At 40.1% G+C, this 24717-nt stretch overlaps 2 protein-coding genes across 10 annotated transcripts in view; one reads left to right on the top strand and one right to left on the bottom strand.

The window, feature by feature from the left end:
• FANCD2 (FA complementation group D2) overlaps positions 1–3090 on the bottom strand; it is a 59436-nt gene extending 56346 nt beyond the window's left edge. For 3 of the 9 annotated variants that reach the window (XM_032326821.1, XM_032326836.1, XM_032326829.1), the window contains exons 1-2: positions 2849–3038; positions 990–1087 (exon numbers count right to left, since the gene is read on the bottom strand). In XM_032326821.1, coding sequence (XP_032182712.1) covers positions 990–1053 — 64 coding nt within the window. In that variant the 5' untranslated portion in view covers positions 1054–1087; positions 2849–3038. Of the gene's footprint in view, positions 1–989; positions 1088–2848 lie in introns of those variants that run through there. The other 6 variants (XM_032326884.1, XM_032326879.1, XM_032326853.1 and 3 more) reach the window with 4 other exon arrangements.
• A 196-nt stretch (positions 3091–3286) lies between these two features.
• Positions 3287–22669, top strand: EMC3 (ER membrane protein complex subunit 3). Its single transcript, XM_032326898.1, has 8 exons — positions 3287–3441; positions 11602–11659; positions 11999–12092; positions 13992–14096; positions 15230–15311; positions 15579–15658; positions 16583–16665; positions 21459–22669. The coding sequence occupies exons 1-8, from the start codon at positions 3287–3289 to the stop codon at positions 21585–21587; spliced, it is 786 nt and encodes a 261-aa protein (XP_032182789.1). The 3' UTR covers positions 21588–22669.
• The last annotated feature ends 2048 nt before the right edge of the window (positions 22670–24717 follow it).

Below are 24717 nucleotides of genomic sequence, written 5' to 3'. Positions count from 1 at the left end.
AGCACATTCTTAGATCACATCCCATAATTACTCAATTAAAATCTTGAGGATGAGGACCAGGCATTTGAATTTTTAAAGAGCTTTCCAGGTAATAATCTTGATGTACACCGAACTGTGGGAACAAATGATCTTGATGCAGGAGTAAAAAGAATCAGGCAGGTTCTCTGGCATCAAGCCTTTGAGAACAAAGCCCAGGTTGGTTTTATCCCAAGGCTTTCAATGCAAGAGAAGTAATAAAACATAATAAACAAACAAAAACAAACAGTACTTGAAATTAAGTAGGATTATTTCCTCTTCTCCCTTAATGATGTAACAAGTTAGAACTCCCTTAACAGAGTAGATGAATATAATAAATGGGAAAAAAAACCTATCAACCTCTTTCCATCAGAACTAAGTAAGGGCCTCTGTCAACCACAGTCTCAAATGGACAGTCCATACTGTTTCTTCACCCCTGGCATGGTTGTCTGATATAATGCCTTTCTTTTATACATCCCTATCACAGTTTTATCTGGATTGTAATTTTTTTTTAAGAATTTCAGTTTTAAGCAATCTCTACATGCAACATGAACCTCGAATTCATAACCCTGAGATCAAGAGTCACAAGCTCCACTGACTGAACCAGGCACCCCCATACTATAATTCTTTTTAAGGGAGGAAAGAGGACCATAAACCTTTTTTAAAGGACAGATGACTATGTTGTACCTTCTGTCTCAGCACCTAGATGATGTAAGTGGATAAGCTCTATAATACTGTTTTCTATAATACTAATTTCTCTTATGGATGTGGAGACTAAGACTGTGGCCATGCCCAAAGTCATACATGGAATTAGAAGCAGAAACTCAATCCCAAATCCCCTGATAATAGATTCTGTGTGCTCTAACCATTAAGACTTGATGACTCCCAGGACTTAAAAGGAGGAACTTTATCTCTCTTTAAGTGCCTCACACATTTGCTACTGGAAATAAAACAACAAATGACTAGATACTTACTGGAGACATCTTCTATCAGGCTCTCTTTATCTTCTGATTTTGACAGCCTTCTCTTGGAAACCATTTTGACTGGAAGTCTTCTGCAATTAAATTACTTTCTAGAGCAAAATCAGAGAATAGAAGTTACCCTCTAGAAGCTAGATAAGTTTTGAGAAGTTAAAGCTATAGCTCAAAGAAAACTACCTTACCCAAAACCAAAGTAGTTCTAGTTTTTACACTAAAGTTGTCTAACTCCAGGTATTGAAAGAATTTCAACTCCTGTATCTGGTCAATACTCCCTTCCTTTCTAAACTTGATTACCTAGTTGCCTCTTTAGCAAGGCTACCTTCCTCTTGCTGAAGGATGAGATCCAGTTCTCTTTCTGATATCCCAGATCCTTCATAATCTGGCCCCAATCTACCGCTCCTTTAACTCATTAATCCAATATTGAATGCTAGAGACTGCGCTAGGTGCTAGGGTTACAAGTATGAACTAGATATGATCACTGCCCTCAGGGAGTTTACACAGTAATGAGTAGTCTTTTTTTTTTTTTAAGATTTTATTTATTTATTTGACAGAGTGATAGAGAGAGAGAGAGCACAAGTAAGCAGAGCGACAGGCAGAAGGAGAGAGAGAGAAGCAGGCTCTCTGCAGAGCAGGGAGCCTGATGCAGGGCTCGATCTCAGGACCCTGGAATCATGACCTGAGATGAAGGCAGCCGCTTAACAAACTGAGCCACTCAGGTGCCCCTAGTAATGAGTAGTCTTGAGGTAGTTATTTAGGTACAGTTATGTAAGTGCTATAAGAGAGAAGCACAGGGTGCTATGAGGGCTCACAACGAAATTTAATCTAGTTGGGGGTAGGGGAGATTAAGAAAAGCAGGGACAATTTCTCAGGGATAATTTCTGTGAGAAAAAGTTATTAAAGCAGGGACCTGAAGGCCAAAACAGGAATTAGCCCATAGAAGATGTATGAGAAGAGTAGTCTGGGCAGGAAAATATTCAACACAGAACCGGTAAGGAGCCTGTAGACTTAGAAATGAAACTGCAGAGGTAAGAGATGTCCTGAACCTGAACACTAAAGGCCTCTTACTCTATCTTGTAAACCAAAACATTCTTGGTCTCAGTGCTTTTGCATAAGGTGTTTTCACCTGAAATGCTCTTATCTGCCTGGAAACTACCACTCATCCTTAAAGACACAGTCAAATGTCATATTCCTTGAAAAATGTTCCTCCTATCCCCAAAGGAGCTTTCTACTCCAGCCTCCCTGTTCCATAGAGTGTATCTAGGATCCCATACCACATCACACCAGACTGTGGGGCTCACTGAGAACAGGAACTCAGTCTCACTTATCTCTGTATCCCTAGTGCCCAGCACAGCACCTGGCATAAGATTTCTGAGCATATTCCCTAAATGAGAACGGCTGGCAGGCAGGTAAATACTAATAACTAACAAGAACGATTTTAAATGCTTCATAATTACTCACAAGCCTTTTTTGAGGTCGGTATCCTTTTTATTCTCATTCAGTGGTGGAGCTGGGTTTCTAAGTCTGGCAGTCTGACTCCAGAATCTGCACTACCTACCAACTATACTTTTGATTATAGTGATGGCTTCCAACAATAGTTAACATTTACTATGTACCACGCACTATGCTAAGGGTTTTCTTTATCCACTGCCTCGTTAAATACTTATAACCATTATCAGCCATTTTTCGGACAAAAATTTAGTTAGGGTCGTCTGACTTTAGGGCACAAGCCCACAACACGGCTCCTTTCCAAAGAAGCCTGAAAGCCTGGTGGGTGGGGCCGACTGTCTGGACCAGGCTGTTCGGAAAGAAGTTGGGGGTAAAAGCCATCGTCATTTTAACGCGGAGGGAGGTACCTGGGGGGGATTATCCCACGACCGAGCAGAGGAGAAGGCCGAGGTTCGGGGCGCCGAGCCCCAGAAGGAAAAGCCGAGCTCCGCCGGGGCCCAGCGAGCAGGCCACAGTGACGCTGGGCCTCGAGAGACCGCGACCGCTGCTCCACTCACCCGCCAAGAACCCGTCGCCGCCCCTTGTTTTTGACTTTGCCGCCCGGCGAGACGCCACGCTGACGCCACGGAGGCGCGCCTCGCCCTGACGCTAAACTTCCGCGCCGGAAGTGGGCGGCCAGGCGGCAGGGCTGGGAGCAGTCTGCGAGGGCCAAAGCTGGAGTAGGGCTCCGGGCCCGGAAGGCTGAGAGGCGTGACAAGGCCCACAGGCGAAATCAAAGAGGGGCCTTTGCGCCCCGCGGGGAGAGAAACTCAGTTACACCGGGTGGGAGCCGGCTCTCGGTGAAGATGGCGGGGCCGGAGCTGCTCCTCGACTCCAACATCCGCCTTTGGGTGGTCCTACCCATCGTTATCATCACCTTCTTTGTGGGCATGATCCGCCACTACGTGTCCATCCTATTGCAGAGCGACAAGAAACTCACCCAGGAACAAGTCTCCGACAGGTCAGCGCCTTCCCTCTCCGGCGGCCTCACTCCCCTGTGACCTTGGGGAAGAAAGTACAGGGGTTTTGTCAGTTTGTTCGGGTTGACATCGCGCCCCAAAGGCTGGGTCACCTTGCCTGTGTTACCTGTGTTTCACTTTAGTCATTTGTAAAATGAGGATACAGGAGATGCCTCATAGAGCAGGCTTGGGGATTAAATTCTAAATGAAGCCTACAAAGTCTTTGGCACAGGACTTGGGACCCATTAAGTGCTCAAAAATATTGTTGCTCTTAATTGTTAGGCCAATCGCCAACCCTCTTATCTATGAACTGTGTATAAGGTGGGTGTGTTTACACTATTCCTTTTACCAAACTACTGTGGTGGTCAGCTGAGATACTAAGTAACCAAGTGCTGTGCAAATGTGGAATTGCCATAGAGATGTGGGGGATTGTAATTATCATTTCTCCTTCAGGATTTGAGGCAACTTCTTTCTCAAGTGCTTCATTACAGTATTTATCTGTGGAGAGAGGTAACTTGAGATGATTTTAGTTATCTAGATTTGTGCCCCCACCATATTAAAATCTTTTAAAAATTCCGATCATTGTGATTATTTTCAGAGATCATCTTAGGGAAATGTTGCTGTGTCTTTAACCACTTCGCTATCACTTACTTAACCCATTTTAAGAAATAGCAAGCCCTGAGCTCAGAACTGTCAACAAGCAACAGTATCTTACCAAGATTTAATTAATTTTGTTTTTATTGTGTTTATGTTAAGTGTAGCAACTAATACTGGTTTTCCATTGGCTGGCAACTTAAAGATTTATGTTAAAACTTACATAAGTAGAAAAAGTTGATATGTAAAAAATACTAAGCTTTTGGGACACCTGGATGGCTAAGTCGGTTAAGTGTCTACCTTTGGCTCAGGTCATGATCCCGGTGCTGGGATCGAGTGAGAGTGAGTTAAGCATTGTGCTCCTTGCTCAGCGGGGAGCCTGCTTCTTCCTTTGCCTGATACTCCCATTTCTTGTGCTCTCTTCTGACAAATAAATAAAATCTTTTTAAAAATACTAAGTTTTTAATAGTACAAGTGCTAGTGAATAAAACAAAAGTCATAACCATGGAATGAGAATTACTGAAGTTTAGGAAGCACTGCTTTATCTTTCGGTTATGCTTCCCAGTTAGGCTGAGAATAATAATAACAAACCGATATTTATTAAGCACTTACTCTATGCCAGGCACTAAGCTAAGCACTTACATTCATTAACTTATTTAAAATTCAAAGCAACTCTTATGAGATAGATGTTGCTGTCCCATTTCGTAGAAACTGATGCTTAAGAGGTTTCATGGTCACACATGATGACATTCTGGACTTGAGGCCAGATTTTCTGGTTCCTAATTCAGGAGTTCTTTCCACTACACCATAGAGGCCACTTCAATTAGTTTTCAGTAGCATCAGTTTCAGAACTGTTGAGAACCAACCTCCTGAGATAACCTGAAGTCAGTTCTCCACAGAAAGGAAGGCTATAAAAAGATGCAATGTGAAGAGAGCTCAAATGTTTAGCATTTATTAACACCAATAAATTGTTCTCATCTTATCCTCACAATCACACCAAGTTAGATAATCCTGAACCCATTTTTATAGTTGAAGAAAAGAAAGCCAGAGAAATTAAGTAGCCTACCCCAAATAGCCAAAATTTTACAAATACTGTGCCTGTACTTAAACTCAGATCAGTTAAATTAAATTCAAGTTAAATTCTCTTGACCACAATTACTGTTGTCATAGATTCTCTGCCAGTTTTCTGCTCTTGGTTGACTATGTGATTTCAGAGTGATGTTTCTGAATGATATCACACCCATAGCTCCTTTTTTGGGGGGTGGATTTTATTTATTTATTTGTCAGAGAAAGAGAGCAAACACAAGCAGGGGGAGTGGCAGGCAGAGGGAGAAGCAGACTCCCCACTGAGCAATGAGCCTGATATAGGACTCTGTCCCAGGATCCTGGCATCGTGACCTAAGCCAAAGGCAGACACTTAACCAACGGAGCCACCCAGGCGTCCCCAAAGCTCCTTTTTTTAACCCAAGATGAAATTCACACTTCCTGCACTCTATAAATAAAAATAATACTTAACAAACAAACAAACAACATGATGTTTGCAACAACATAGATGGGCCTAGAAGCTACTATATGCTAAGTGAAATAATAAGACAGAGAAAGGCAATTACCATATGATTTCACTTATATGTGGAATCTAAAAAAACAAAGCAAACAAACAAAAGCAGAAACAGACCCATAAATACAGAGAACAAATTCATGGTTGCCAGAGGGGAGAGAGATAGGGGGATGGGTAAATGCGTGAAGGGGAGTGGGAGGTACAGGCTTCCAGTTACAGAATGAATCATGTGGATGAAAGGTATAGCATAGTCAATGAGATTGTAGTAGTGTTGTATGGTGGCATATGGTAGCTACATATATGAGCACACCATAATGTAAAGAGTTGTCAGATCACTATTTTGTATACCTGAAACTAATGTGACATTGTGTGTCAACTATACTTCAATAAAAACGACAATGTAATGCCCTAGTTGTGACAAAGGAGAAATAAAAGAAAAATAATTTAATTTCTATTTCATAAGTACTTGTTCACAATGTTCCTCAAAAGTGTAATGCACAAGTCAAAGCATGTACCTCACTATAAAATCACCTTCTTTGGGACAGGTTCAACTGTAGGCTGATACAGTATTCACAATTTAGATATCACAGAAGGCAGTGCTGTTTTGGATTGATTTTACTAAATGAGGAACTACTCTTGATAAAGTCCTGAACAAAACAAAGTGCAGTTTTCCTTATACATACTTGGTGGTTGCATACCTGGAAGTTGAATATATATAAAAATCACTTCCAAAAAAAACCAAAAAACACTTCTTCCTTCTGTGTGGAGAAAAAGATGGAATTAGGTTTGAGGCTCATAATTAAAAGCAATTCAGTGAGATATTCAAAAGTAGTATGAAACATGAGATGGTTCTTTGAATTGCACAACTGTCTCCAGCACTGAGGAATACTTAGCATTTCTTACCCGTAACAAATGACAGTTAATTTCTTTACCCCATCATTTTGACAATCAAAAAAGTTCCATGGATTTCCAGAAGTCCCCCTAGGGGGCAGTCTCCATGGAGAACGACTGCCTTGGAGAAAACTCAAACCTCTCCTGTCATTATTGTTCCTTTATGTGAGATGTCTGGATCATGCCAGTTTCTACATGGTGTGACAGTACCCCACCAGGTCATCCTGTCAACTTGGATAGAATGCTGAGCATGTGGTTTTCAACCTGCCAAAACCAAGGCAAAATATGTTTTCTGGTTGTAAAACATTTCCTCTAAATATAGTATAAGTTTCCATTAGCCTAAATAAAAATGGAACCTTTGGTTTCATAAGTTATTAAGCTTTTGGTGCCTCTAAACTTAATAAATTTTAAAATATATTAAACCAAAACTGAGAGAAAAATGAACAAAATATAGTAAATCACAGTTGGGGATAGAATGTCTGGAAAAAATGGTACTCAAGCTCAAAGAATATACTGACTCTTAGGAAAGGAAAAAAACAAACTCAGGTCTTTAATATATGATTAAACTCCAATTTGAGAAATACCAGCTTTAAAAACTAAAGCTTTCAGGGTGCATGGGTGACTGGGTTGGTTAAGTGTCTGACTCTTGATCTCAGCTTAGGTCTTGATCTTAGGGTGAACATGGAGCCTACCTAAATTTAAAAAAAAAAGTATTAAGAAAATGTCTTTCAATTGCAAATTATCAGTGCAGAAGAGCTTTGTCTTTATAAGCAGCATAAGGACTTATTTTTCAAGAGTAACAGAAACGGAAATGCAAAATTAAAAATTTCTTATAGTATTCGCAGACCTCAGAGAAACTGAGTGTTTAGAATATACAGGACATTGGGGAGGGTATATGCTATGGTGAGTGCTGTTAATTGTGTAAGACTGATGAATCACAGACCTGTACCCCTGAAACAAATAATATATGTTAATTAAAAATAATTAATTAAAAAAACTTGATTAACTATGGTAGATGTCAGGGGAAAAAGTGATACGAAATTTTTATCATATAGAGATCAAAGCACTCAAGCAAGACATGTAGGGAAAAAAGAGGTGTGTCAGTTAATTATTAAGAATATTGTTATTTATCTGAAAAAATATATAGGATAATTTAAGCTTGCCTTGATTTAGGGTTGAAATGTCTCAAGGTCATAGTTCTCAACCCCAGTTCTACAAAATTCCTCAGCAGTGAAAATACAGGAGATGTAGGGGAATTTCTGTTGATTACAGTGCCTGAAGAAGGCCTGAATTATCTATAGTGACCAAATTTTTATTGATGATCTACCATGTGCCCTGCTCTGTACCATATGCTATAGGATACAAGATATGACAAGGCCAAGACCCTACCCTCAGGGAGTTTCAGTCCAAGTGACAAAACATGCAAAAGAAAAATAATATATGCCACATGCAGTGGTAATCATTAAATGAAATTATATATATGAAGAGCTCAGCTTAAATCCTCAGTATTAAAAAATTTAAAAAATCTTTTAAAAAACCCTCAGTATTTCCCTTTTGCTTTTTTTTTTTTTTTTTTTTAGTACTCTCCACACCCAACATGGGGTTCGAACTCACAACCCTGAGGTCAAGAGTCACACGTTCCACCAATGAAGCCAGCCAGGCACGGGACTCTTTTTTTTTTTTTTTTTAACTATTTTTAAGTGTACAAGTCAGTGGCATTAAGTACATTCTCACTGTTGTGCAAACATCCCCATCATCCACTTCTGCAGTATTTTCATCATCCCAAACAAACTCTGAACATATTAAGTAATAACTTCCCATCTCTTTTCCACCCAGTTCCTGCAACCAGCATTCTACTTTTTGTTTCTATGAATTTGAGTACTCTAGGTACCTTAATGTAAGTGGAATCATATAATATTTGTCCCTCTGTGCCTGTCTTATATTACTTAGCATAATGTTTTCAGGGTTCATCCATGTTGTAGCATGTGTCACATTTCAATACATTTTGTAACTAAATGAAATATACAATGTGATGATTTGACATACATATACTTTTCTGAATTGATTATCACAGTCCAGTTAATTAACATATACATCACCTCATACTTACCTTTTTTTAAAAAAAATCAGTGTTAAAGAATGCTTAAGGTCTACTCTTTCAGTAAATTTCAAGTACATTACACAGTTTTATTGACTATAGTCACTAAACTATATGTTAAACCCCCAGAATTTATTCATCTTATAACTACCTTTTGGCCGGCATCTCCCCATCTCCTTCATCCCCCAGTAACCACCATTTTAATTTGTTTCTATGAGTTTGATATTTTTTTAAGATTCCCAAATATAAATGAGATCATACAGTGTTTGTCTTTCTCTGGGCTAATTTTATTTAGCATAATGCCCTCAAGTTTCCACCATGTTGTTGCAGATGGCAGGATCTCCTTTCTGGTGGCTAATATTTCATTGTGTCTGTATATGTATATATACTACTGAATTGTGTGTTTAAATAGGATTACAGTGGTAAGTTTTATGTTACGTATTTTTTACCACAATTTTAAAAAATATACTGGGATGCATGTGGCCTTATATGGTATGTCTCTTGCACGTCTCTCAAGTCTCATTTTCACCATGTTTTCTGTAGTTCTCTTTCTTCTAGCCATGTGGCCTTTTCTCAGGTCCTCAGAGACATAGTCTTTATGCCTGCTGCAGGGCTTTTGCCCATGCTGTTCCCTCCAGCACTTTGCCAAGGTAATCTCTAGTTGTCCTAAGATTCCAACGCAGTCATGCATCATCATCAAAGCTTTTTCCCAGACCTTAACTTCCTAGACTTGGTCAAATCCCCATATTATATACTCCCACCATACCATCCATCTATCCTTCCTAGGCCATAACAGGTGAATTTAACATTTATTCCTATGGTTATTTAATCAATGTCTTTATCTCCCACTAGACGTTAACTTTCATAAGATATTTGCCCCCCCTCCTTTTTGGTAAAATTTATTTATTTAAAGGGCGCCTGGGTGGCTCAGTTGTTAGTCGTCTGCCTTTGGCTCAGATCATGATCCCAGGGTCCTGGGATTGAGCCCCTTATCAGGATCCCTGCTCAGCGGAAAGCCTGCTTTTTCTCTCCCATACCCCCTGCTTCTGTTCCCTCTTACACTGTCTCTCTCTCTCTCCGTCAAATAAATAAATAAAATCTTTAAAAAAAATTATTTATTTGAGAGAGAGAGCAGGGGGAGGAGCAGAGGGAGAAGGAGAGAGAGACTCCTCAAGCAGACTGCCCTCAAATGCGGAGCACGACAAAGGACCTGATCCCAGGATCCTGAGATCATGACCTAAGCCGAAATCAGGAGTCGGCTGCTTAACTGACTGAGCCACCCAAGCGCCCTGAGATACTTGCTTTTTGATCACTGTTGTTCATGTCACCTAATAGTACATGGCATTCAGAAGTTCAAGAAGTATTTGCCCAATGAGAATAAATCTGTTATTGTGCATAATATGAAAGGAGGCATGGGAAATTTAAATGACTTACCCACGATCACATAGCTAAGTGGCAGAGCCAGGATTTGAACCCATCTGTTCAACTCTATAGAGTTTAAGTTTTTATCCGTTACTCTAGACCCAATGCTGCCTAAACCATCAGTGATGAAGGACCTGTTTTTTGTTTTGTTTTTTTAATTTCCAATCTATTATAGACTGATGCTTTTGTAAACTATTTTAGTACATATTTATTTGGATATTGTGGAAATACCAAATTATTATTATTATTTTTTTAAGATTTTATTTATTCATTTGACACAGAGAGATCACAAGTAGGCAGAGAGGCAGGCAGAGAGAGAGAGAGGAGGAAGCAGGCTCCCCGCGGAGCAGAGAACCCGATGCGGGACTCGATCCCAGGACCCTGAGATCATGACCTGAGCCGAATGCAGCGGCTTAACCCACTGAGCCACCCAGGCGCCCGGAAATACCAAATTATTATAAATGGTCCTAAACCCTTACTTTGAATGTCTACACTTAGCCTCATCACAGGCCAGCACTGGTACACAGGCCACACCTGGAGTAGCTTTAGACTAGCTCCCGGGGACAGAACATATTACATGTCACCTCTAAGTCTGTGTTGAGAGCAGACAACTGTATAGTACAACGAGGTCAAGAGGAGGAAGACCAGAGAGAATTCCATGAGAGCACCAGGCAGAGTTTCTTAGAGAGGGTGGGGCTTGAAGAAGGTATTATGATATGATGGGGTAGAACTCGTAAAGAAGTGGGGTACTAGAGCATTCCCAGCACATGGAGAGTCTAGAATGTGCGTAAGGTGACAAGGAGACCCTGATTAGAGCAGGTGGTTTATACTGAGGAGTAGAGACAAAACCAAGCACAATTTGCATGTTGTTTATTTCTGTCTGTCTGTCCCTTTTTTTTTTTTTTTCACTTTCCAAGAAGGATTTAGATTAACTTAAGAGGGTTTTCCCCCATTAAAACAACTTTTGAAAACCTAGCAAACATTAGTATTTTGATCTCTGTCCTGTTTGGCATCTGTGTCTTTGCACCACCCACTTGTATCACACACTGTTTAATAATCAGTTATAGTCAGATATCACCAAATAATTTATTAATTCAGTAAATGTTTATTGAGAGTTTACTAACGGTCTGAATCCTGCTGGAATTTCTATTTGTTGTCTGTTGGGGATCAATCCTGTCAAATCCTGTACTCATTTCTCTGTGGGGTTTTAAAAGTTTTCTTTTGTCCTCACCCTCCCTCCTCCCGCCCCCAGATCTCCTGAGGAGTATCCAGTGCTTAACTCTTTTCACTCAGAGAAAATTCCTTCTTAGCTTCTTATACAATATGAAAAAGCTGAGTGTGATGTTCCAAATGTGCCTTCCTCGGAAATCTTTTGTTCATAAACACAGTGACTTCTGAAAAATACTTTTTTGAAGACCTGATTGTTGGGTTAAATATATTATATTGGTTTTAAGGACACTTGTATTTTGAAAAGTGTCCCCACAGGACTGTTGCCAAATAGGCTCTCTCTTGTGTTTAAATGGGTCTTCTACTCTTATTCTTCATTTTCTTCTAGTGTTTCGCTTTTAAAAATCTCATTATCTTGGTTGCATTTTTCAGTCAGGTCCTAATTCGGAGCAGAGTCCTCAGGGAAAATGGAAAATACATTCCCAAACAGGTACTCATTTCTCTTTTTTTTTTAAAGTTCCATGATTCACTATTGAGGGCAGTAGATGTCTGAATGTTTAATAAGGGGACTCTTTGGGGAAAGCTGAAGTTTGGCAAATCTGTAATTAAGCTGTGGCCTAGTGGTGTCTGCTGTCATTGTGACCTCGCCCTTCTTAGGAAATTGTTTTTAAATGTGACTCAGCTAAAGTGTCAGGTTGCCTGCCAAGTAGGCGGCCAGCTCTGAGTGTAACAGCTTATTCCAAGGGCCTTCTGACTAAATCTCTGGGGAATAATTTGACAGTTTCCTATGTCACAGTTTTAAGACTTAAAAAGCTCTCTTTTCTACTAGTCTTTCTTGACACGAAAATATTACTTCAACAACCCAGAGGATGGATTTTTCAAAAAAACTAAAAGGAAGGTAGTGCCTCCTTCTCCTATGACTGGTATGTTTACTCCCTTCTGTCCTCTTTAAGTAAGATTCTTAACATGAGTTGGGGGAGGGCAGGAAGAGAATGTGATTTATTTAAATATTAAATTGTATGAGATAGAAATCTAAGGGGCTTAGAGATCATCTAATACAGGGATCTACACAAGTGGAGCTTTTTTTTTTTTTTTTTTCCTAAATAAATCACCTGGGAATGCCAATGTATAAAGTGGATTTAAAAAAAAAAAAGAGCCGCTGGCTGGGGAATGAGAAAACTAGAGCCATTATCCCTGAGTCTCTTCCCTTGCTGTTCCTCAGGACCCAGGGCTCTGCAGAGCACAGTTGGTAAAGCATCCTAGTCCCATCTCCCAGCCAGTGTCTGGATCCCCTTGTTGACAGATGGCCACCCAGCTTCTGTCTGAAAGAGGAGGAGCTCTAAACCACTTCCCAGCCCAGCCATTTCTTTGTCAGTCATGATTGCTTGGCCCACCATACAATTTTTGCTGTAACAGATTTCTTACTTCTGCTGACCCTAGTCATGTGAAAAAACATAGCACTTTTAAAGTAAAACAAAATAATCTATTCTTCTGTGTTGGCTGTCCTCTCATTTTAATACCCATTTCTCTAAGTAAGAAACCCAGACAGAAGGTACTACAATTGATTTTAGTAAGTCTTTTAGAAAGCCCACAAGAAACAAAAGACCAATTTATGTATGAAGAGATACTTGACTTCACTAAATCCACAAAATGCAAATTAGAACAAGATGTCCTTTTTAGTTTTTCTAAAGATTTATTTATTTATTTGAGAGAGATGTGTCTGCACCCAGTGGGGGTTGGGGGGTAGAAGCAGAGGGAGCCAGAGAGAGAGAATCTCAAGCTGACTTCCTGCAGAGCACAAAGCCTGTAGGGCACAAATACACGACCTGATTATGACCTGAGCCAAAATCTAGAGTTGGATGCCTGGATATTAGACCCAGGCGCCCCCAAGATGTCCTTTTTAGACCATTAAACTGATGAAGATTGAAACCTTCACAAAGCTACTACTGTCAAAGTCATAGGAAGTTAGGCCCTCCTGCTACTGTTGAAGGACAATCTGATGGTATTTGTTCATTTTATTTATTTATTTATTTATTTTTAAAATATTATATTCATTTATTTGACAGAGAGAGAATCACAAGTAGGCAGAGAGGCAGGCAGAGAGAGGGAGGAAGCAGGCTCCCCATTGAGTAGAGAGCGAGATACGGGGCTCTATCCCAGGACCCTGAGATCATGACCTGAACTGAAGGCTGAGGCTTAAACCACTGAGCCACCCAGGTGCCCCTGTTCATTTTAAATGTTCAAACCCCTTGACCTAGAAATTCTAAGAATTCTTCTAAGAATTTCTCTTACAGAAACACATCACATGCAGATTATATACTAGGTAGTTGTTGGCAGCAGTGTTTACTGGCAAAAAAAAAAATAGAAACAATCTATAGGTCCATCCAGAAGTAGTAAGTGTGACCACGTAGTAGACTCTTATGCACACACTGAAAATAGTGAGAGAGGGATATTAAACCAATGTGAAAATACCATCTACAATATACTTACTTTTTTAAAATTAAGAAGCAGATTAGTAAGTATAATATCTGTTTATTGTATACATATGGAAACTTGTATATATAAATGCATGTAAATACATACTTGCGTGTGAAAATTTATATATGTATGTATAAAGATGGAAGAATATGCAACAAAGAATTAAAAGTATTCAGAGAGTGGGCTCAGAGAAGCTGTCTAATCCTATGTTTCCATGTCATTTGAATTTTTTACAGTGAACTTGTATTAGTTTAATTATCATATAAATTAAAAATTTACAGAAAATCAGGGAGAAGTCCCTGCCAACAGTGGTAAAATGCTGTCGTCTCTTGTTTTTGTCATAGATCCCACTATGCTCACAGACATGATGAAAGGCAATGTAACAAATGTGCTCCCTATGATTCTTATTGGTGGATGGATCAACATGACGTTCTCAGGCTTTGTCACAAGTAAGTTACAGACCCAGAAGACTTCAGGTTCATTTAGCGATGATCCTTTACCATGTCCCTGTTCAGAGAAATCCAAGCGCTGCTTAGACACTAATATAATGAGTCCCATATTCTCTATTGGAAATTAGCCATATTCTTTTTCTTTTTTTTTTTTTAAGTTTTTATTTATTTGAGGGAGGGAGAGCATGAGAAAGCAAGCATGAGCAGGGGGAAGGTCAGAGGGAGAGGGAGAAAGAGAAGCAGACTCACCACTGAGCAGGAAGACCAACTTGGGCTCAGTTCCAGGACCCTGAGATCTTGACCTGACCAAAGGCAGATGCTTAACTGACTGAGCCACCCAGGTGCCCTGGAAACTAATCACATTAAAAAATTTCATATGCTGTGACTTTATGGCTCTTATCCCAAACTCATCATTAGTTCATGATGTGGATGTTTTTTACCAATAGGAACTTAAGTGAATGGCTTGCTCATTCGTATCCAAAATTAATTCTTGTTAAGTAGGATGAAGGGAAGCATGTTTCTATTTTGACTTCATGTCCTAAGTATTGAAGTGAGTTGTTTATCTACTTATAATTTGTTTTAAATCAATTTCATTTCTCAGGAATGTAGTTCTCTATGTGTATATATTCCATTTTGGGTTTTACAGATCAGTGCAAGTTTCTTTTCTAATTTTAGGTCACAACTCAGAATCCCTGCTTCTTTTTTTTTTTTTTTTTTAAGATTTCATTTATTTATTTGTCAGAGAGAAAGAAAGCATGAGCAGGCAGAGTGGCAGGCAGAGGCAGAGAGAGAAGCAGGCTCCTTGCTGAGCAAGGAGCCCGATGTGGGACTTAGTCCCAGGACCCTGGGATCATGACCTGAACTGAAGGCAGAGCCTTAACTAACTGAGCCACCCAGGCATCCCCAGAGTCCCTGCTTCTTAAGCAATAGAGAAGCTTGTGTTGAAGGAACTATAAATAGAATGATATTTGCCTTATTTTTTTCAGAAATTGAAACAAATTTCCTGGTAGAAATCATTTCAAACTGTGTATGGTACAGAGTTTCCACCTCATGGAAGGATTACGTGCATTCATGCTTAAACTGTTCTAAAAACAGCAAGAAAAGATTGTGAACTTTCTCTCTCTTTTCTGTAGCCAAGGTCCCATTTCCACTGACTCTCCGTTTTAAGCCAATGCTGCAACAGGGAATTGAACTACTCACATTAGATGCATCCTGGTAAGAACTTTCTTTCCTTTATAAAAGCACAAACCAAAAGCTAAAACCAATGCCCCTTAAAGAACAGAATTTCTGATTTGCATTCTTCACTGGAATAGATTATTGATTTTTCTCATTGAAACTCCACTCAAAATGCCATGGGTGGATTATGACAATTTTTAACCTTACCCCAAGTGATTCTTTTATATACTCTTTGGGTGATAGAAAATTATGAATTCTGTAAATTCTAAAATAACTACCTGTGTTGTTTCACTTTTGCTTTCCTAGGGTGAGTTCTGCATCCTGGTACTTTCTCAATGTCTTTGGGCTTCGGAGCATTTACTCTCTGATTCTGGGCCAAGATAATGGTAAGAAGCATACTGGGTTTAATAAGCAAATACTTTGATAGATAGTCATCCATGCCAAGGCCAGAAAACTCATGTAGTCTGTTCTATTTGTTAGCATAGTCAAATACAATGCTTCACTCCTTAAACTTCATAAATTTCTGAGGTATTCTGCTAGACTCTTACAGATTCCAGGGTTAGAGCATATGACTGGTTCTGTTGATGGAGCATGCAACCCTTGATCTCAGGGTTGTAAGTTCAAGCTCCATGCTAGGTGTGGAGATTACTTAAAATCTTAAAGAAAAAAATAAAATTCCAGGATCAACTGTAGATCTGAATTCTCCCTGGAAATCACGGGGACAATATTTAGTTCCCCAAGGTATGAAAGCCTCATGTGAGGAATCCAGTACCAGTAGTGTAAGCCTGTAAACTGAAGCTGAAAGAAGGCCTGGTTTGACCAGTCAGTTCATTGACTAGAGTTCTTGCCAGGACCAATCCTGGCTCTCTCATTTAATGGTTGGGACCTTGGGCAAGTGACTTAACCACTTTCATTGTATGCTCATTTGTAAAATAGAGACCTTAATAATTAAATTCAGAGTTTGTTGTAAGGAGTGAATGAGGCAGAATATGTAAAGCACTTCGTAAAGTGCCTGGCATAAAATAGTTGCTCCATAACCGGTGGCTGTAGTGATTGTTTACACTTGAAATCAAGTTTAGCACTTCCTTCAGTTACTTTCTGTTATTATCAGGCCCATTTTTCAGGCGAGGTAAAGTGACTTTCCTTAGGTCACATAGCCAGTGTGTGGGAGAGCCAGTCAGTGAATCTGTCCTACGGGGCTCTCATCCCTTCCTGAGCACCTGTCAGTGTTGTGTGAGGACCGTTCTTCCGAGAGGGCGCTGGGTGCTTGCTGAGCCCTGGTACTCACATCGGTGTGCCTTACACTGCAGCCGCGGACCAGTCACGGATGATGCAGGAGCAGATGACGGGAGCAGCCATGGCCATGCCTGCAGACACCAACAAAGCTTTCAAGGTACGCTCACACCTTCCATAGCTTTGCTAATGCTCTGAAAGACATTAGTGGACAGTTACTTTAACATTGAGTTCCCTGAAGGGAGTGTCGTTTGGTTGGTTCCATCATTTAAATTGAACACAAATGAATTTGTGTTTACATATTTCTTTCCTATTCCTGAGACAGAGTCAGCTGTAAATAAATTGGAGATTCTTGGTACTTTTACTAGCTTTTAAATGCTCACTCAAATTTAAGCCACACTGTAAATGAAGCTGTAAATAGAGTCCATTCAGAGACACCAAGTAAACATTTAGAATACTCTGAACTATTTAGGACCCTGTGGACATCAGATATAAATTTCATTTTTAAAAAATATCAATACTTAAAGGCTTTTCATGAAATGATCCTGCACTATGTAAAACCCAGCATAATTTTTGTACAGCAAAACCTCACTAATTTTTCATGATAAAACCTAGAAAAAGAAGGGAATTTGCTAACCTTGATGGAAGGCCTCTATGATAAACCTACAGCTAACATCATACTCAGTGGTGGAACACTAACAGCTTTCCCCCTAAGATTAGGAACAAGACAAGAATGTCCACCCTTGCCACTTCTGTTGAACCTTGTGCTGGATGATTAGCCGGGGCCATTAGGCAAGAAGAAATAAAAGGCATTTACATTAGAAAGGAAGAAGGAAATGATCTCTGTTTGCAAATGACATGGTCTTATATACAGAATATTGTAAGCAACCCACAAGGAAACAAGTCCAGCAAGGACTTTTTTTTAGAACATCTTTTAGATGATGAATGGTAAAGATGCAAAAATCAGTTGTATTTCTATACACTGACAATAAAGAATCTGAAAATGAAATTAAGAAAAAAATTCCATTTAAAGTAGTCTCAAGGGGCCCCTGGGTGGCTCAGGGGGTTAAAGCCTCTGCCTTTGGCTCAGGTCATGATCCCAGGGTCCTGGGATCAAGCCCCACATCTGGCTCTCTGCTCAGCAGGGAGCCTGCTCCCTTCTCTCTCTCTGTCTGTCTGCCTCTCTGCCTACTTGTGATCTCTGTCTCTCAAATAAATAAATAAAATCTTAAAAAAAAAAAGTATCAGGACGCCTGGGTGGCTCAGTTGGTTGGACGACTGCCTTCGGCTCAGGTCATGATCCTGGAGTCCCGGGATCGAGTCCCGCATCGGACTCCCAGCTCCGTGGGGAGTCTGCTTCTCTCTCTGACCTTCTCCTCGCTCATGCTCTCTCTCACTGTCTCTCTCTCAAGTAAATAAATAAAATCTTTAAAAAAAAAAAAAGTATCAAAAAGAGTAAAATACTTGGAAATAAATTTAACAAAAGAAAGATGAGACTTTTACAAGGAAATTATAAAGCATTGCTGAAAGAAATTAAGGTAAGACCTGAGTGAATGGAAAGACATCCATGTTCATCGATTAAAAGACTTAATATTGTCAAGATGGCAATACTCCCAAAATTCTCTACAGATTCAATACAGTCCCTTTCAAAATTCCACATACCTTTCTTACAGAAATTGACAGGCTGATCCTGAATATCATATGGAAATGCGAGAGACCCAGAATAGCCCAATTAGAGTTTAATATGAATAAAGTTGGAAGACTCACACTTCCCGATTTAAAACCTACTTCAGAGCTACAGTGATCAAGACTGTGTGGTACTGGCGTAAGGACAGATCTACAGATCAATGCAATAGAATTGAGGAGGTCAGAATAAACCCATACATTTAAAAATATATTTATTCATTTATTTATTTATTTATTTTTATTTATAAATTAATAAAATCTTTTAAAAAATGTACAAGCAACAAAAGGAAAAACAGATAAATGGAACTTTGTAAAAATGAAAACTTTTGGGGTGCCTGAGTGGCTCAGTTGTTAGGCATCTGCCTAACAACCCCTATGCTTGGGTCATAATCCTGGGGTCCTGGGATTGAGCCCCACGTCAGGCTCCCTGCTCAGCAGGAGGCCTACTCCCTCTCCCACTCTCCTTGCTTGTATTCCCTCTCTCGCTGTCTCTCTCTCTCTCTGTGTCAAATAAATAAAATCTTAAAAATAAACTTTCGTACTTCAAAGGACACCATCAAGAAAATGAAAAGACAGTATTAGAGAACATGTTTGCAAACTGTATCTTAATTTAAATAAATTATCCAGTGTCAAACATTTTACACCTATGTTTTCTTCTAAGGGTTTTATAGTTTTACCTCTTAAACCATTTAAAGTGTCTTTTTTTTTTTAATTAATTAATTAATTAATTAATTAATTGACAGACAGAGATCAAAAGTAGGCAGAGAGGGAGGCAGAGAGAGAGGAAGGGAAGCAGGCTCCCCGCTGAGCAGAGAGCCCGATGCAGGGCTCGATCCCAGGACCCTGAGATCATGACGGGAGCCGAAGGCAGAGGCTTTAACCCTCTGAGCCACCCAGGCGCCCCTCTTCTTTTTTTTTATTGTGGTAAAATAGGTAACATAAAACTTGCCACTTTTAACCTTTGTAAATATACAATTCAATGGCATTAATTACATTCACAATGCTGTGAAACCATCAAGACTATGTATTTCCAAAATTTTTCATCCCCTGTAGAAGAAACTCTGTACCCAGTCAGTGGTAAGACTATTCTTTTCCCCAGTGAACTGTCTAGGCACCTGTGTTGAAAGTCAATTGATCTTAAATAAGGTTTATTATTTAATTATCTTAAATAAGGGTCTAGTATTCAGAATAAAGAACTCTCAGAACTCAGCCATAGTAAGACATTCCAGTTAAAAGTGGGGAAAAGTTTTGAGTAAACATTTCTCCACAGAAGATATACAAATACCCAGTAAGTTCATGAAAGCATGCTCAGCATTGTTAGCCATGGGAGAAATGCAAATCAAAACCACAGTGACTCACTCGATGACTATAATAAAAAAGATGGACACTAACAGTTGTAAACAAGGATGTGAAGAAATTGGAATTATCCTATTGCTGGTCATGGTGCAGCCACTTAGGAAAGCAGTTTTTAGCCTATCCTGAAAAAGTTAGACGTAATTACCATATGACCACCAATCTGCACTTAGGTAAATAGCTAAGGGAATTGGAAACCTATGTCCACACAAAAACTTACACAAGTATGTTCAGAGGGGCACCTGGGTGGCTCAGTTGGTTAAGCGTCTGCCTTTGGCTCAGGTCATGATCCCACCTGAGATCAAACCCCACATCGGGCTCCCCACTCCACTGGGAGCCTGCTTCTCCCTCTCCCTCTGCCTGCCACTCCTCCTGCTTATGCAGGCTCTCTCTCTGTGTCAAATAAATAAATCTTAAAAAAAAAAAAAAAAAAAAAGAAAGAAAAAGAAAGAAAGTTCAGAGCACTATTCATAATAGTCCAAGAGTAGAAACAATCCAAATGTCCATTTTATGAATGGATGAGCAAAATGAAACCTTTTGGAATATACATACAGTGTATGGGCAATAAAAGTGTTCATTGGAATATTTAGCAAAAAGGAATGATGTACCAATACATGCTACAACAGGGAGGAACCTTGAAAGCATCATAAGTGAAAGAAACCAGTAAGAAAAAGCCACATATTATATCCAGAATAGATGAATCCAAAGATACAGAAAGTAAAGTAGCAGTTGCCAGAGTTTGGGAAAGGGGCTTAATGGGGGGCATCTGCTATTTGAAATAGAGTTTCTTTTTGTAGTGATGAAAGTGTTCTGAAATTAGGTAGTGGTGATGGTTGCAATTCTTTGTGAACCCGCACTAAAAACCACTACATTGTACATATTCCAAGGGTGAAGTTTATGGCATGTCAGTTGTATTTTTTAAAAAATGGAGGGGCACCTGGGTGGCTCAGTTGGTTAAGTGTCTGCCTTTGGCTCAGGTCATGATCCCAGGGTCCTGGAATTGAGCCCCACACAGGCTCCTTGCTCAATGAGGAGTCTGATTCTTGCTCTTCCTCTTCCTCTGCCCCCCTCCCCCTGCTCCTGTTCTCTCTCTGTCTCAAATAAATAAATAAAATCTTAAAAAAAAAAAAAAAGAGAGATGAACAGATAAAGAAGATGTGTGTGTACCACACACTGGAATATTACTCAGGCATCAAATAATGAAATCTTGCCATTTGCCACAATGTGGGTGGAGCTAGAATGTATCGTGCTACATGAAGTCGGTCAGAGAAAGATACCATATGATTGCACTCATGTAGAATTTAAGAAACAAAAGAGATGAATATATGTGGGGTAAGAGAGAGAGGTATGCAAACCATGAGAGACTCTTAATGATAGAAAACAAACAGGGTTGATGGAGGGAGGTGAGTGAGGAAATGGGCTAGATGGGTGATGGTATTAAGGGGGACATGTGTCATGGTGAGCACTGGGTAGTATGTAAGTGATGAATCACTGACTTCTCCTAAAACTAGTATTGTACTGTGTGTTAACTAGAATTTAAATAAAAATCTTATTTTAAAAAAAGCCATGAGCTAACATTTGTATTGCATATTATATTTCCTAAAGCATTTTTTTAAACCTGAAAATTAAAGGCAAAAGTAGTCAGTATTTATAGACTGTTTGAGAAATGTAATTAGTTACTAGCTCTAGTGACCTCAGACAGATTATTTTACCTTTTTTAACCTTGATCTCTTTGCCTGCAGATCAAGCGTGGGGGTGTACAGGGCAGGTGGCAGTACCTACCTCATAGGATGAAATGAGTTTATACATATAAATAGCTTAATCCAGCTGCTGGCTAGAATCGGTGCTCCCACAACAGCACTGCTCTTAGTAACAGCCCTCCTCTCCCTTCCCTGGTGTTCTCTTCCTTTGCAGACAGAGTGGGAAGCTTTGGAGCTGACGGATCACCAGTGGGCACTAGATGATGTCGAAGAGGAGCTCATGGCCAAAGACCTCCACTTTGAAGGCATGTTTAAGAAGGAATTACAGACCTCGATTTTTTGAAGACCACACAGGGATTTGCTGTGTCAGAACTCAGAGCAGTGGTTAACTTTATAACTTTGATTTGAGCTGGACCCTCTCAGAATAAAAAGAAGGATGCATGAGCTGGCAGGTGTTCAGCAAGAATTGTTCTTATCTGAGCCAGGTTCCCTTGTATGTCTGAAACTAGAGAAGATCTGGGGAGTGTGTGCTAGATGACTTACCCAGAAGCAGCTATTTTTAAAATGTTTTACATTTTCCTTCTCGTGACTCTGATAATGAAAGTCAAAGAAAGGGGGAATACTCAAGCTAGTTATAATATATAAAACTTAGCAAAAATTCAGTCTTTGGAAAAAGCATTGTCAATTATACCTAATTATTAAGTGCAGTCAGCCTGACTTCTAACCACAGTGAACGCCTGTTTTCTTGGGATCCAAATACTTTGTGTTTCACCTTTAATTTTTTGTTAGTATTTGTACAACTTTCTTTACACAAATAATACATTTTCCTTACTGAAAATTTAGCAGTTACGGATGAGCAAAGTGAAAGCTCCCTGTGTTGTTCATTTTGAGCCTACAGAGTGACATAAAGAGCAAATGGGTCAAAATCTGATTCAAATCAGCTCTTTTCAGAGTGAATACCCAGGGCTAGGACAGACTTAGCCAGCCTTCTATCTCTTAACACTGTCCGGTGAAAATCGGCAATACTGAGACACTGCCGGATTCTCAAGTGCCTTTGGGATCATCAGAGATAGGTTACATAATCTGAGGTCTTGAGCTGGAGTTCAGGATGTATCAAATCCATTGACATCAATAGTGCTGTACCAAATATGGCTTCTCTGTTGAATGAAGGACCTCATTTCCCAATTTTTCTGGATAAGAGAGTTAGCATATTGCTGTAAGAAGGGAGAAAGTGCGATTGCTGGCAGACATGTAGTTAAGGTTGGCCCAGGAATCATTCTGTCTGGATTGACTGTCCCAGGGAAGTGTCAGGGTGCCATTTCTGTACCAAAAGGTGAATGTAATTTGCATGTTGAACACTGTAATCAAGAACAAACAACTCTTGACTCTACCAATTAAAACATCCTGTTTTCTCTGCCTATAAAATGTTGCCTCTGTGGGTCACTAACAGCCTTGTGCCACAGTTATAAGTGTCTTATGGATCAGTGCTCAAGAGTCAAAGATGAAAAAGATGTGGGGTGCCCAAGAGGCTCAGTTGGTTAAGCGTCTGCCTTGGGCTCAGGTCATGGTCCCAGGGTCCTTGGATGAAGTCCTGTGTCAGGCTCCCTGCTCATTGGGAAGTCTGCTTCTCCCTCCCTCTCTGCCCCTCCCCCAGTTCACGTGTGCACGCTCTCTTTCTCATAAATAAAATCTTAAAAAAAAAAAAAAAAGTGACCCTTGCCCTCAAGGAACTCATTAGAGAGACATAAAAAATTATGACATCCCTAGATGTCATTAGAAATTGGTGGTTCTGAACCCTTTTTTGGATCACGGAACCTCGTTGGGACTCCAGTGGAAGCTCTGACCTTTCCCTCCAGAGTACTGCACATGGGAATAGACACAAAAAGTTCCCATGTAACACAGGGGTGTCGATAGAGCTCCAAAGCCTAGTCATAGTGACCTGCAGACTCACGCTAAGAAAGCCTGACCTTTAAAAATTTAGGGACACCTGGGTGGCTCAGGTGTTAGGAGTCTGCCTTCAGCTCAGGTCATGATCCCAGGATCCTGGGATCAAGCCCCGCATCAGGCTCCCTGCTCTGCAGGAGGCCTGTTTCTCCCTCTCCCATTCCCTCTGCTTGTGTTCTCTTTCTTGCTGTGAGACTCTGTATAAAAAATACATAAAAATTTTAAAAAAGATATTTAAAATAGCTGCTTAAACAAAATATTAAAGGAGCAAGGTTTCACAGGGGAGCTAACCTTTGACCTGGGTCACCGAAGAGTTATGCAGTGTAGAAGGGCATTCCAAGCAGACAGACAGAACTAGCGAAGACCCGCAGATTAAAATGTCCACAATTTGCTGGACCCTGACTTAAGTGGGGAGTGGTATGGTATATGCCAAAAAATATTGGTTGGATGGGCATACAAGCAGTAATTGATGATTGAGTGGCGTCACCCTCCTTCCCATGAGGTGTCTCAGAGCATTTCATTTTGCCTCTTCACTCACACAAAGTTTGTCTTTTTCCCTGTAGTAAAGTTGGGTGGATAAAACGTGAGCTTTTTCTCAGCCATGATGTTGATGGTAAATGCACATGTCCTTGGCAGCAGCCAATCAAAGGGAAAATTCAAGTTTGTTTTATCAGGCTCCTCCCAGAATCAGTGCACAAGTTCAGCATACAGCACTTACAGTGTGTGTTTCCTGGAGTTCAACTTGGGCCAGGCGTCTTTAAGACAACCTGAAATGTCCATTTACTGTTCATGGTATGGAAGGTACCATGCATGGAAGTCTAAATATTGACAGTCAGATGTACGACACATCTCTGAAAAATAATAAAGACTTAGATTTGAGAAGAGTAGGTAAACTTGCACTTGGGGCAAAGTCTATGTGGTTCTTTGAATTTTTTTTTTTTTTTTTGACAGAGATCATAAGTAGGCAGAGAGGCAGGCAGAGAGAGAGAGAGGAAGCAGGCTCCCTGCCAAACAGCCTAATGCGGGACTCGATCCCAGGATCCTGAGATCATGACCTGAGCCGAAGACAGAGACTTAACCCACTGAGCCACCCAGACGTCCTATGTCATTCTTTTATTTGGTTGAAAGGACCAAATAAGACAGGCAGATGTATAAGTGAGCGACATGGAAGATTACAAACTGTAAGAAATACCGCAGTTGCAAATGACAGAAACTGAACCTGGCTTAAGCAGTATTTTTAAGAGGAATGTAAACAACTGAATAACCAAAATGGTCAGTTGGCTTCAAGTTTAGCTGGGTCCAGGTCCTCAATGATGTCATCAGGACTCAGTTGCTTTCTCAATTCCTTTTTTCCCCCCTTAAGATCCATTTTAGAGAGAGAGCATGCGTGAGCAGGGGGAGGGACAAAGGAGAGGCAGACAGTAGCCTCCCTGCTTAGCACAGAGCCCAATGCAAGGCTCAATCCTAGGACCCCAAAATCATGACCCGAGTCAGAATCAAGAGTCGGCTGCCTGAACTGAGCCACCCAG

This window comes from Mustela erminea, chromosome 1 (genome assembly GCF_009829155.1).
Source record: "Mustela erminea isolate mMusErm1 chromosome 1, mMusErm1.Pri, whole genome shotgun sequence".
In the NCBI taxonomy this organism is placed as follows: Eukaryota; Metazoa; Chordata; class Mammalia; order Carnivora; family Mustelidae; genus Mustela; species Mustela erminea.
This window is presented reverse-complemented; position numbering and strand designations above follow the sequence as displayed.